We start from the raw sequence: 13,552 nt of genomic DNA, 5'->3' as shown, positions 1-13,552 counted from the left end.
CCTTAGATAATTGTAACACTTTACCTTAAAATGATAACAAAATGTGGATTTTTAATAAGGATATTGTAATGTTAAATTTAAAACAATCTTATTCTGACATTGGGGATTCAAGTATATGTATCATCTTTATCGTACTTATTTTCCCAAGACTGGATTAATGTCATAAGTGGGGTACCTCAGGGCTCAGTCTTAGAACGTTTGCTCTTTTTGACATAGATGAAAGAATGGTCAATCAATTACTTATGTTTGCAGAAGATATTAAGGTCTTGGGTGTTGCTAGCTGTGAAGAGGATGCTGCTGATTTACAAAATGATTTAGATAATTTAGTTTTTTGTACAAATAATTGGCAAATGGGTTTTAATTATAATAAATGCAAGATAATGCATGTGGGTTATCATAATTTGAATTATAAATATAATTTGGATGAGAATAACCTTAACAGTGTCATGAAAAAATATGAATCTTGGTGTAATAGTTGATCAGTCTCTAAAGTCATCCAAGCAGTGTGCTGTTGCTAGCGGTAGGGCAAATAAAATTTTAGGTTGTATCTACAGAAATATTGAATACAAGTCTAAAAAGGTTATAATTTCATTGTATAGGTCACTGGCTAGGCCACATTTGGAATATTGTGTTCAATCTTGAGCTCATTACCTTAGGAAAGACATCGAATTGTTGGAAAGAATTCAGAGAAGGGTTACTAGAATGATGCCTGGGATAGAGGGGTTGTCATACGATAAGAGGTTGAAATCTCTCAAATTGTTTTCTCTTGAAAAAAGAAGAGTTAGGGGGATCTGATTGAGGTATTTAAGATTGTAGAGGGATTTGATAGTGTTTATGCATCATCTTTTCATACTTAATAGTGAGAATAGTAGGACTAGGGACACAAATATAACTTCTGGCGGGGTAAGAGTCATTTTCAGCTAAGACAGTTTTATTTTTCTAACAGGGTTGTTGCCTTCTGATGTTGTAGAGGCAGTAAAGTTATGTGAGTTTAACAGACGGCTTGATAAATACATGAATGATAAGGACTGGCTTTAAGATTTTTTAAAATCTATTTATTAATAGTTTTAGTTTAGTTTAGAGAATGGAACAGCCGAGGTGGACCAATAGGTCCCATGTTATCCCAAAACGTTATGTTATAATTTAACTACCATTATAACAATTTTGGATTAAAACAAATTACGTGATCTTCAGCAGAATACATCGAATAGAGTGTAACTAAATTACACCCATACTTTAATTTTGCTAGAAATCTGTTCTGAGGTTAATAATATTTTATTGATAATCATTAACAATTGTGTTCTAATATTCCTTAGATAACACAGGCCTGCGAATTGAAACATCATAAACGTAGTTTTGGTTTTTATAACGGATTTTCCATAATGCAGATTTTGAAAATAATATTACTTTTTTTCTATCTCGTGAGGATTTGTTACAAATCAGGAAGAAAAACTCTTACTTAGATCAAATTATTATTTCGTTTACCACAATGAACATTCTTTATTATTATGTTTCTTAACAAAATACATAACAAACTGAACAAAATGGAAGAACATTGATAGCAAACGAAAAGGCATCGTCATTCATCTTGATTTTTTTGTGAAATCTATGTATTTTAGTCTCAAAACTACCTGTTGTGTTTTTTCTTTTATGTATTGAGGCTGGGGTATCTCATTTCAATGACCAGCAGTAATAAGCCATCATGCTGATGTTCCACCTTCTCTGATACCTCCTTTCCATTTCCCTGATGTCTTGATGAAACCTTTCCCCTTGTTTTTTGCTGAAAGCATTGAGATTTTCCGGGAAATAGTCAATATGTGAGTGTAAGAAATTAACTTTCAAGCTCATATTACAACCCAACTCTATAAATTTATCGAGCATGTTATTGACAATAGTTTCGTAAGTTAGGTCCTTGTTGTTTCCTAAAAATTTGTCAATAACATCTTTAAAGGCAATCCAAGCTTCTTTTTCAACTTTTCTCCCTGTCCTTTTAAACTGTTCATGTGCAGTCAATTTCCTAATCTGAGGCCCAACAAAAATCCTTTCTTTAAGTTTAGCTTTTGATAGAGCTGGGAATTGCCCACATAGATACTTGAAACAGTCGCCATTTTTGTCTAAGGCCTTTACAAACTCCTTCATCAGCCTGGTTTTATGAGAAGTGGAGGTAATAGGACTTTCTTTCTGTCAACCAAACTTTCACGTTCAATGTTTTTTTTATCCTGGTATCAGGCTGACTCTGTGTGGTCATTGCTTCTTTATCCAGTGCTGATTTCGTGCTGTGCTGTCCCATTCACACAAAAAAACATAGAAACTTTGTATAAACGGATTGTTGATCCAACAACATGAAAGGACTTTTAAGTCTCCACAAAGTAGCCAACCATGTTCTTTGTATTTGCCTTATTAAGACGAAGTTCGAGATTTTCGTACGTTTCCTTCAAGTGAACCAAATGAGCAATAGTAACAGATTCATATATGTTACCATTGTGAGGGGGAACACCTTTTAGACTTCATTTGGAGGAATCTTTGAACAATCGCTACTCACTTGATTCATAGACTGAAGCTCCTAGCATTGGTATTAATTCAACAATAATGTTGCAATAAACTAGTGAACCTTCTTGCGAAAAGTATGGTAAAAACTCTTTCTCATGATTTCTGTACCAGTAAAATGATGTCCCCGGAGAAAGTAAGTTCTTAGCCCAAAGACTGGACCCCAAAATCTCAGAAGAATTATTTGGAAGGCCCAAATCTCTCACCAAATCATTAAGTTCACCTTGTGTGAAAATTTGTGGTTCACCAGACGTTTCAGGTTGAAAACAATCCCTAACATCATTTCTATTGACATCAGATTTAAAATCAGATGAAATTGTATCATGAGTCTCTGATGGAGTAGGTACAGATACACCAGGTCCATGAATAACAGGTTTTATAGCAGATTGAAGGTTTGGATAAGTAATTTCATTTTTATTTCGAATGTTGTTGCCTTGCATGTTATATGAGTAAAAATAGCAGTCATCTCCGTGGTTTTTAAGCTCACCCCAGACCATTGGAATTCCAAAAGGCAAAGAATTTTTCTTACCTTTAGTCCATTGTCTCAACTCTTCGACACAAATGGTGCAAACTTTGTGTGGAGCCTATTGTTATGACAGCAGAAGTCGCGTGATGCTGGGAGCATGTGTGCTGGAGTTTCTGGAAGGATCATGAATTATCGGGGAGGCCAAGTTTGTTCAAGGTGCCCTCTTTTTTAGTATATAAGTCTGGCGAGAAAACCAGCACGATGGAAATAATTGACTGAAGAGAGAGAGAGAGATAATTGAGTCAAGCAAACAGTAGGCACCATAAGTAAAGTGTGTGAATCGCTGTGATTTATAGCATGTGTTATAAAGGTTGTTAAGTTTAAAATGACTGTGGAAATTCTGTATATTACTAAAAGTTGTATCAAGAAAGAATAAACTAGTTTTAATTAAGAAAGGACTTGTATCATCGAAGTTCCTCTGAAAGAATTTATACCGGAAATTAACAAACGAGCAAATACATAACACTATGATTTGTCTTGGTCCCCAAGTTTCATTCCAAAATACGCATAATATACTTTTTTGGCGAATTCTGTAATGTTTTGTTTTGGTTTCTTTACAACAAACTTACCACAAATATAAGAGAATACGTTTGAGTCATTTACATAACTTCTCGTTGCCATAGCAATGAATAAATAATATTGAAAAGAAAAACATAATGTCAGAGTGCATGCACAAACAAATACTATCCAGAAATAACACATCATGCGGCCTGTTAACCGTTTATATACTAGCGGTGAGTTTCTCGTGGGTTCTAGAACGATCGATAAGACTCTCACGTCGCGATTGGTCTAGAGAAATTTATAGCCAGTGGTTGTCAACATTTTAAGCATAACAAAATGTAACCTGATTTCAATTAAAATGATTCACTTATACCAAAGTACCTATGACGTTTTGTGAAAAATATGTACGTGATGGAGAAAAATGGATATCATTTTCGGATTCAGCTTACTGTAATTACTGGAGAACATGTAAAAAATTTCAAGACAATAAACCATCGCAGGCCTGTGTAAAATCAATGTCCACATGTCTATTTGTGTACCCGTGTAGCAAGGTGTTTCAAGTTTAATAAGATAGTGTCGTAATTTTAAAGCTTCAATAGTTTAATTTTTTTAACTTACCTAAAATAGGCTAAATGAAACGCAGAACTCTCTACTTCAGAATAGAATGTGGTGAAATTCTAAAATTGTCTTTTTTTTGTTTGTGTATTTTTTCTTACTTACCTATGTCGAGTAAATGAAAATGAAGACCTTCTACTTGCACAATATAATTTAGTGAAATCATAAAATTATGTCTCTTTGATTGTTTGGTGTTTTATCTTACATTATATAGAATCTTAGTAAAAGTAAAACTGTGAGAAGAGGATCTGGTAGGATTTTCTTTTTGTATATATTATTATTTTATACAATATGTGTTAGGCTTAAGATTAAGACGAAATGACAATTTAGTTACGTACTGGTAGTAGTATTACACTTGGCGATTAGGCCTTAAAGTTAAACAGTAGGTTATAACTTATACGTGATTTTATATAGATGTATTTGCATTAAAAATTCTCTTTTAAGTTATATTTTATTATCGTATTTGTGATAATTATCATGTACATGCACATTTATTTAAGATAATCGAAATGAGGTTGAGAATTTAATTACCCTGTTTTGGTTAACTTCGGCGTACTCAAGTTTTAGGCTTAGCGTACATTTCAGTCTTCAACTTCAACTTAACCTGTATGAAGAAAAAAGTGTACCTTCCGAAAGCATTAGGATTGTTTTGTTCTTTACGTTTAAGATTAAATTCCTTATTAAATTACTGATCCTACGTGATTTACTACTTAGTGAATGTCGTGAAGATGATAGTATAGTAATAGTATACTAATAGTAATACAATGACAGCAGTTAAATCCACATTAATCAATATACATCTGGTATCTCAGCTTACTGGTTTCCTTGTTTTAGTATATTGGTAATTTATTGATATCATTACATTTTACAATGTATATAGGCGTGTTGTTTAAATTATACAGCATGAAACTGTACCAATTGTGTATTAGCATTGTATTTATCATCTAACTTCTAAGTTGACACTGGGCATGCAGGGTTCTGCCAAGGAGGTTTTGAATACGGGATAATTCTCATGGGCAATACTGAAGCCATAAAGCTATACTAGAAGGATCTGGGGGGCATGTTAATTGAATCATATGTATAGAACAGTCAAAATTTACATAAAACTGATTTATTTTTTAATTTTAGCATCCAAACTAACCACATATAATGACTTAGATTGATGTTTGAGGGCTGGATACACCTGTTCTCCAACACCCACTATAAGCATAATACTGAGTGTGAGTACTCATAGAGTTTCCTTTAACTTGAGGGTATTGTTTTCACATTCCCATTGGATGGGATGGCAGTTCTTTCTAATTAGCTCTCAGTATTAGCTGGTACACATTTTATACTTGGGTAGAGCGAAGTAAATATTTGGGTAAAATGCCTTGAGGACACAATGAGTAAGTACAGGTAACCTTTGAACCCACACACTTTTGTCTACAAGTCTAAAGTGCTAACTGCTAAGTCATGCCAGCATTATTCTTACATAGAACCAGCATGAAAACCATTCCCAGTGTTATACCATTACATTTAATGTCTGTATTAACATTGAGGATGAAAACCTTGAGACTATCCATTTTATGTGGGAAAAGAAAATCTGTCATTTCTCTTTATTTTATTTTCCCTCAGAATGTTTTAAAAATGAAGGGGTGTTCTTGCACAGTAAATTAAATTTTGTCTTTTAAGGCATACAGGACTAGTGTTTAGCTCGAACTTCCTTTGACACAGGTGGATGAAAATGCCTCAGGACAGGTTGCCAGACCTTGGTAGGTTAATCCCCAGCTATTAGCTGATACCCATCTCAATTACAAGCTTTAAGCATTAACCACTAGGCCACACCACCCCTATTTTTACCCAAAGCACTAATCACTAGGCCACACCACCCCTATTCTTACCCAAAGCATTAACCAATAGGCCACACCACCTCTATTCTTACCCAAAGCATTAACCAATAGGCCACACCACCCCTGTTCTTACCCAAAGCACTAACCACTGGACCAAACTACCCCTATTCTTACCCAAAGCACTAACCATTAGGCTACACCACCCCTATTCTTACTCAAAGTACTAACCACTAGGCCACACCACCCCTATTCTTGCCCAAAGCACTAACCACTAGGCCACACCACTCCTATTCTTGCCCAAAGTATTAACCATCAGGCTACACCACCCCTATTCTTACTCAAAGCACTAACTACTAGGCCACACCACCCCTATTCTTGTCCAAAGTACTAACCACTTGGCCACACCACCCATATTCTTGCACATAGCACTAACCACTAGGCCACACTTTGCACACAGCAAGCACAAACATCATGCCAAGTTCTCTTTTGCTAAAACATTGATCATCTACATTAACACCAAACTGCAAAGACTTTGAGATTATGAGTGTTCAGTACTTGGTTGTATGAAAAAAAACAAAAGAAGTATAACTTTAATCTTCCCACCTTTGTTGTAACATAACATAAGGCTTATAAAGTTTGTACTTCAGCTTATGAAAACACTGAATGTTTTGTTAAGGTTTCTCAGGTTGAAGACCATGCCATGCTGGCAGACAAGTAATCTATTACTTATAAATTAATTGAATTGTGAATGAGAAGCAGAGGTTTGTTTCTTTTATTTGACTGATTTTAGTAACATGTCATAATTAATTAATTTTAAATACAGTTACTTGGCAGTTAGTAGAAGATGTTTTATAGTTTATCAGTTATTTTCTCTACCCTATCTCAAAACAGGATTGGACAATTGAAATAAACCCAAATTACCCTTTTTTCTTTCTAGAATGACTTCAAATTGTAACATGAAACTACATTTGTTTATCCTAAGGAACTCTAAGTTTGTAACAGTATACATCTATTTATAATTAAATTTTACTGTATTATTGCCCTTTGAACTGTGTCTAACTACTATCTGCACCGTTATAAGTTGTAAATCACTCGGGGAACATGCAGCTCACGTTACACTAATGAATTACATTATCCACGAGCTTCTCATGTGTTGTATGGAACATTTTTATTATAATATTATTATTATTATTTATTTATTTTACCTAATCTAATATTAACAAACCTAAAAGGATTCCTATCTTTACATTTTAGTTACTTTTATAATTATACATAAAGAATAAACATTAAAAACAAGAAATAAAATACTTAATCAATCTTCTTTTTTCTTGCTGTCAGGTTTTGAAGAGAGTTAACCCTAATTTTTTATACTATAGATAGTATCACACTTAGTAATTTTTATTTAATTAAATAATGTACTAAACAATATAGACTAATAACATGCAAAAAGTAGACAAATTCACTTACTTCTCAAAATTTTCCTGGGTTTTTAACCATGCAACAAGAACCATTACAAATTCATCCAAGTTAGTTATTGGCTTTCCCACGGGAACAATGTTTGTACTGTGAGTGAAATTGACATTTAACCATTCAGGTAATATGTGATGAAATGTAAGAGAAAACTATCAACAAATTCTGAAAGAGAGGATGTGCTAGGAGGGGTCTGATTTTCTATTCGATAGCTCTGTAACCAAACAAAAGTAAAGGCTATAAAAATTATGGTTTTTCTGAGAAATAACGATTTTATAGAGAATAATTTATGTTTAATTTCATACTTTTTCGAGGGATGGTGCATAAAGTATTGATGATGACATGCTATGAGAAAATGGGTCACACTAGTAGAAATTCAGGTTTCTTTTTAATATTGCCTTGTAGAATTAAGAACTTAAATCTTATATACTATTAAAATATGGATTATTAACTAAGATTTTTATGCTATTCTAATTGGTATAACATAAACAAAATGTAATGTAATAAAATTTTTAATGTAAGACACTAAAACCTTGTGTCATGTGCAGTAAAGGATATTCATGGCGATAGGGTTAAATGGTCTGCCATCACCTGCTTCGTAACTACACATACTGTCCTGGCCGTATCAAAAGGTTAAATTGTCTGCCATCACCTGCTTCATAGCTATACATAGTGTCATGGTCGTATCAACAGGTTAAATGGTCTGCCATCACCTGCTTCGTAACTACACATACTGTCCTGGCCGTATCAATAGGTTAAATGGTCTGCCATCACCTGCTTCATAGCTATACATAGTGTCATGGTCGTATCAACAGGTTAAATGGTCTGCCATCACCTGGTTCGTAACTACACATACTGTCCAGGCCATATCAATAGGTTAAATGGTCTGCCATCACCTGCTTCATAACTATACGTAGTGTCATGGTCGTATCAACAGGTTAAATGGTGTGCCGTCACCTGCTTCATAACTACACATAGTGTCTTGGTCATATTAACAGGTTAAATGGTCTGCTCTTACCTTAATTCTTAACTACATGTTGTGGTACTTGGTTGGGGGTGGGGGGGGGATGCTGCAGCAAAAAGAATTAAATCAAGATAGTCAAGAACACTATTTTGTACATTTTCTGGTCTCCTTTCTTTTTTTTAACAACAATATGACAGCATGAAAAAAGAAATAAATCTATGAATTTACATTATATATTTATATGTTATACTTTTATTTACATTAGGATTATTATTATAAATACCAGAACTTTCTATTTTCACTCTGAAGTAGTCAAACTACTCAGTAAATTTTGAATTCTTTCTACTGTAAGCATTTTGTGATTTATTGACTTAACCAGTAACAGTACAGTCATATCAACAAATTCTTACTTAAAATTTGTTTTACATTTTTCGTGGTAATGATTTTAATATTTCAGAGTATAGAAGGTGGGTGATTTACCTGCCATCTTATGAAAACATTGTACCAGAAACCTAATTTTTGTTTTTTGCTACTTACGTGATGACTGGGACAGAGTGGTTTGCAACTTGATTAATGAAAATGATACTCAGTTCCTCCTAGTTATGTAATGACCAGGACAGAGTTTTTAACACTGGTTTAAAGTGATACATGGTCATTTTAATTATGTAATGACCAGAACAGAGTTTTAAAAGTGATACCTCGTCATTTTTAGTTATTTAATGACCAGGACAGATTTTTTAACACCGGTTTAAAGTGATACATGGTCGTTTTAATTATGTAATGACCAGAACAGAGTTTTAAAGTGATACCTCGTCATTTTTAGTTATTTAATGACCAGGACAGATTTTTTAACACTGGTTTAAAGTGATACATGGTCATTTTAATTATGTAATGACCAGGACAGAGTGGTTTGTATCTTGATATACCATACTGATATTTGGTTAGTAATCATTTTAACAGTGTGGATACTCTAAATTAGAGCTGGGTCATTTGTGGTAGGTTTTTTTATTGATCTTGTTCAACTACCATTAGTTTAATATGATAGACATCTTCAGATATAATAATTTAGGATTAAGTTTTATAATTCCAAATAGTTGTATGTAACAAGCTTAAAAAATTATTATTACCCTTCTCCGGTTTCTCCTAACAGATTTTTGACAACTAATAAACTAAATGAAGTTAAGAAGAAACACATGCTGACAAATCAATAAGTGAAACAACTTGTTTTCCCTTTTCAGTGTTTTCTATCTAGTTAAAGCTAGTTCTAATTAAACAGAAGTACTGTAACTATATTAACGACTTATCTGTTTTATGTGTTGTTTGACTGTTATTAGTCCAAGTCTGGCAAGTTATTCAGCAATCAAGTTTTTTTCTTAGTGAATAATAAATATTAACTTGTTGTAAATTTTTTCATTAAAGCAGTCTTACTCTTAGTAACACAGGTTAAGTTTGTAGCTTGCAATAAATAAGCAATAAAGTAAATTAAAGCTACATTGTTATTTAGTCCATCTAAGCATTGGTCTGATTTTTCTTTCTTGCTCCAGTCTTTCATTTCCCACTTAATTGCCCTTGGCGATATTTGTCTCGTAACACTTTCCACCGACATCAGTGTGTCCTCTATCCTGGTACTGTATATAAGCATCTCATTCAGATAATGTTGTCACTTTTTTTTTTAGACTGACTCAATCTTAGTGTTCATAATTCCAGACCAGATGGGTTCTGTTTCCTCAGGTTGAGTAAGGCATACGTGATCCTGCTATTTCGAGCCTAGGGTGTTGCCTTTCAAACTTCTTCAGGCTGAGGAGAAAGTTTGTCCACTTCAGTGTTGCTTACCTTCTCATCATAATTCAGGTGGCTCGAAATGCTTCACTCTATGGCTACAGGTTGGGATCCACTCATAAGTGTACATATATTGCAATTCAATTACCTCAGCCATCACCGTGAAATATAGGGACCATGGCCATATAATTCTAACCCCGAGTAGTGGAACCTCGGCTTTGATGATAAATCATGTAAAGTTCTACCCACAGTACATGAATTAAGTTCCAAGTGAAGGGCATACCTGTTCTGGATGCAGTGTGGTTTCCCCACTAGGGTGCAATTCTTCTATTAACACACCCATGAGCTATGCAGATGTTTTCTGTATGGATAATGACCTCACCATCACCCCACCCCTCCCACCTTATCAGTGTGGGATTCTAGCTGTAAGTGTGAGAGAAGGTAAGTATGTTTTGGAAGTTAACATTTTCTTAAGTTGAAAATATATTTCCAATAATACTTACCTCTTTTCACACTCTCCCACCCTTCCTCCCCACTAAGAGCCAGTGTTAAAGACTGTGGATTGAGTCAGTCTTGAAAAAGTGATAACATTATCTGAATGAGGTGCTTATATACAGTACCTGGACAGAGGGTGCATTGACACAGGTGGAGAGTGTCATGAGACAAATATCGCCAAGGACAGTTAAGTGGGGTATGAAAGACTGGAGCAAGAAAGAAAAAAATCAGATCAATGTTTAGATGGGCAAAGGATAAAACCCTGGCAGTCAAATAATAACTGTAGCATGAGAGAAGGTAAGTATTACTGGAAATACATTTTCAATTTAAGAAAATATTAACTTATGTGGCAATATTTTGTTTACACGGATAATTGGAATAATAAAAATAGTAATAATTGGAAACCCTAATTTTGATTAGTTAAACTAATTGATTAAGCTGAACAAATGTGAATTAACTAGAAATAAATGAGAAATCACAATAACGATATTTCAGTTACTTGAATAGTTGGAATAATAAAAAATAGTAATAATTGGAAACACTTATTTTGTTGCATGATCTTTTTTGTGATGTGAATCGAGTTTATTATCATTGCAGTTAATTGAAAAATTTAAATGACACTAATCAATGTAATTCCTCAGGTCTTGACTCTTTCATTGTAGAGCACCAAAATCTGTTTAGAGAACTTTCAGACAGGGAGAGGAACGTTTTTTGTGAAGTTAAATATCTTATGGCAAAAACCTGCAACTTTTTTAAAAATTATAGATATGAACATATGTAAACTACTAATCCACTATGTGCTGACAGGTGTAAAAACCTTCTTGACCGTTACTACTTCTCTTATTTTTAGATTATGACCAACTCTGATCAGTGGCATGTTGACAGTATTGACAATGCACTTGCTGCTGACTTTGAAGGAAGCCTTTCAGGTTTGGGAATGGAGTTAGGCACTGGTTCCTTCAACATGAGGTAAGTTGGAGTTAAAATCTGTTTCTCTAAGACCATAAGATAATCAACCAATTAAACAACACATAAGTCTTTAAACGCACATCTGATAAACTGAACAAAGAACATACATTTAGGATAATGAATGATGCATCTTATTGAGACATTGTTAAATTCAAACATACATGTTCTTTTTTTGTTTTTATCTAATCATATAAAGTGATCTTTAAATGCCTAACCACATTTAACATGCATAGTTGGAAGAAAACATGATTTATTGTGGTACAATTGACCAATTTGTCCTGATCAGATAGAGATGTAGTTACAGAATGTTGTTTTTGAATGAGAAATTTCTTTTGTTGTAGGAATATTAGATTACTTTTACACTGGAAAAAATTATTGCAGTTAAAAGTATGACTTTAAATATTAGAAATACACAAGTTGTAACCAGTATGACTTTAAATATTAGAAATACACAAGTTGTAACCAGTATGACTTTAAATATTAGAAATTCATCAGTTGTAACCAGTATAACTTCAAGTATTAGAAATTCATCAGTTGTAACCAGTATAACTTCAAGTATTAGAAATTCATCAGTTGTAACCGGTATGACTTTAAATATTAGAAATTTTTCAGTTGTACTCAGTATGACTTTAAATATTAGAAATACATCAGTTGTAACCAGTATGACTTTAAATATTAGACATACATCAGTTGTAACCACTATGACTTTAAATATTAGAAATTTATCAGTTGTAACCAGTATGACTTTAAATATAAGAAATACATCAGTTGTAACCAGTATGACGTTAAATATTAGAAATACATCAGTTGTAACCAGTATGACTTTAAATATTAGAAATTCAACATGGTAATTTTTTTCTGATCAAAGAAGACTAGTATAAAATTCTACTGTATGAAATTTCTTAATTATTTCAGCTGATAAATGCTCCAGTTCAAAATATGGAGTCTCTCAGAACACGGTATACACATACAGACTAGTTCAAGTGAACCTTTTTATTTTTCACGGCAAAGAAAGTGTACACTTCCAAGCATTGTTATACTCGACATTAGAGTTCACAAATTTCTAATATTTAAAGTCATACTGGTTACAACCGATGTTGTAAAAAATGTTTGTTTAGTACTTATAACTTACAATTTGGGACTCATAGCTTTATGTGTATTGTGTAATCTGTTTTAGATAAATAGTCAGTTATCATTACAAATAATCCAGCTTTATAATTGATAATCTGTTAACAAAGAGGTACGCTTTACTTGATTTTCTTCCATATTGTAGTGAAACGTTGATGGCTTTACCAACCCTAAACAGTTTGAAACAAGAACATGAGTCAAATGGGTAAGTACAAAATGTAATGTTTAAAACTGTTGTATGCATACTAGAAACTCTAAACTTTAATGTTCAGAATTAATGTACAAGATGTTTATAAGTATAGAATTGTGGATACTGACATGCTAATTGTAAGGTGATCCTGACATTAAATGCTCCTGTGATCTCGAACAGAAATGTAACAGTTTGTAAGTTGTATCGTAGTTAAATCATTCGTCTAGTCTCAAAGAGTCACTATAACAGTTTTTAAGTTGTATCATGACACTATCTACACACACTCCTGGGATTTTAGAAAGTCACTATAACAGTTTGTAACTTGTTTCATAGCAGTATCTACACACACACACACTCCTGGGATCTTAGAAAGTCACTATAACAGTTTGTAACTTGTTTCATAGCAGTATCTACACACACACACACTCCTGGGATCTTAGAAAGTCACTATAACAGTTTGTAACTTGTTTCATAGCAGTATCTACACACACACTCCTGGGATCTTAGAAAGTCACTATAACAGTTTGTAACTTGTTTCA

At 33.3% G+C, this 13,552-nt stretch overlaps 1 protein-coding gene across 1 annotated transcript in view; it reads left to right on the top strand.

Moving 5' to 3' along the window:
- Positions 1-4,301: 4,301 nt before the first annotated feature.
- The window catches only part of LOC106470824 (transcription factor CP2-like), a 43,655-nt gene continuing 34,404 nt past the window's right edge, over positions 4,302-13,552 (top strand). The window contains exons 1-3 of the mRNA XM_013931395.2: positions 4,302-4,440; positions 11,577-11,695; positions 12,969-13,028. Coding sequence (XP_013786849.2) covers positions 11,580-11,695; positions 12,969-13,028 — 176 coding nt within the window. The 5' untranslated portion in view covers positions 4,302-4,440; positions 11,577-11,579. The remainder of the gene's footprint in view (positions 4,441-11,576; positions 11,696-12,968; positions 13,029-13,552) is intronic.

The sequence above is a fragment of the Limulus polyphemus genome, unplaced genomic scaffold (genome assembly GCF_000517525.1).
Source record: "Limulus polyphemus unplaced genomic scaffold, Limulus_polyphemus-2.1.2 Scaffold4238, whole genome shotgun sequence".
In the NCBI taxonomy this organism is placed as follows: Eukaryota; Metazoa; Arthropoda; class Merostomata; order Xiphosura; family Limulidae; genus Limulus; species Limulus polyphemus.
The sequence above is the reverse complement of the archived record's forward strand: the minus strand, read 5'-3'. Positions and strand labels throughout refer to the sequence as shown.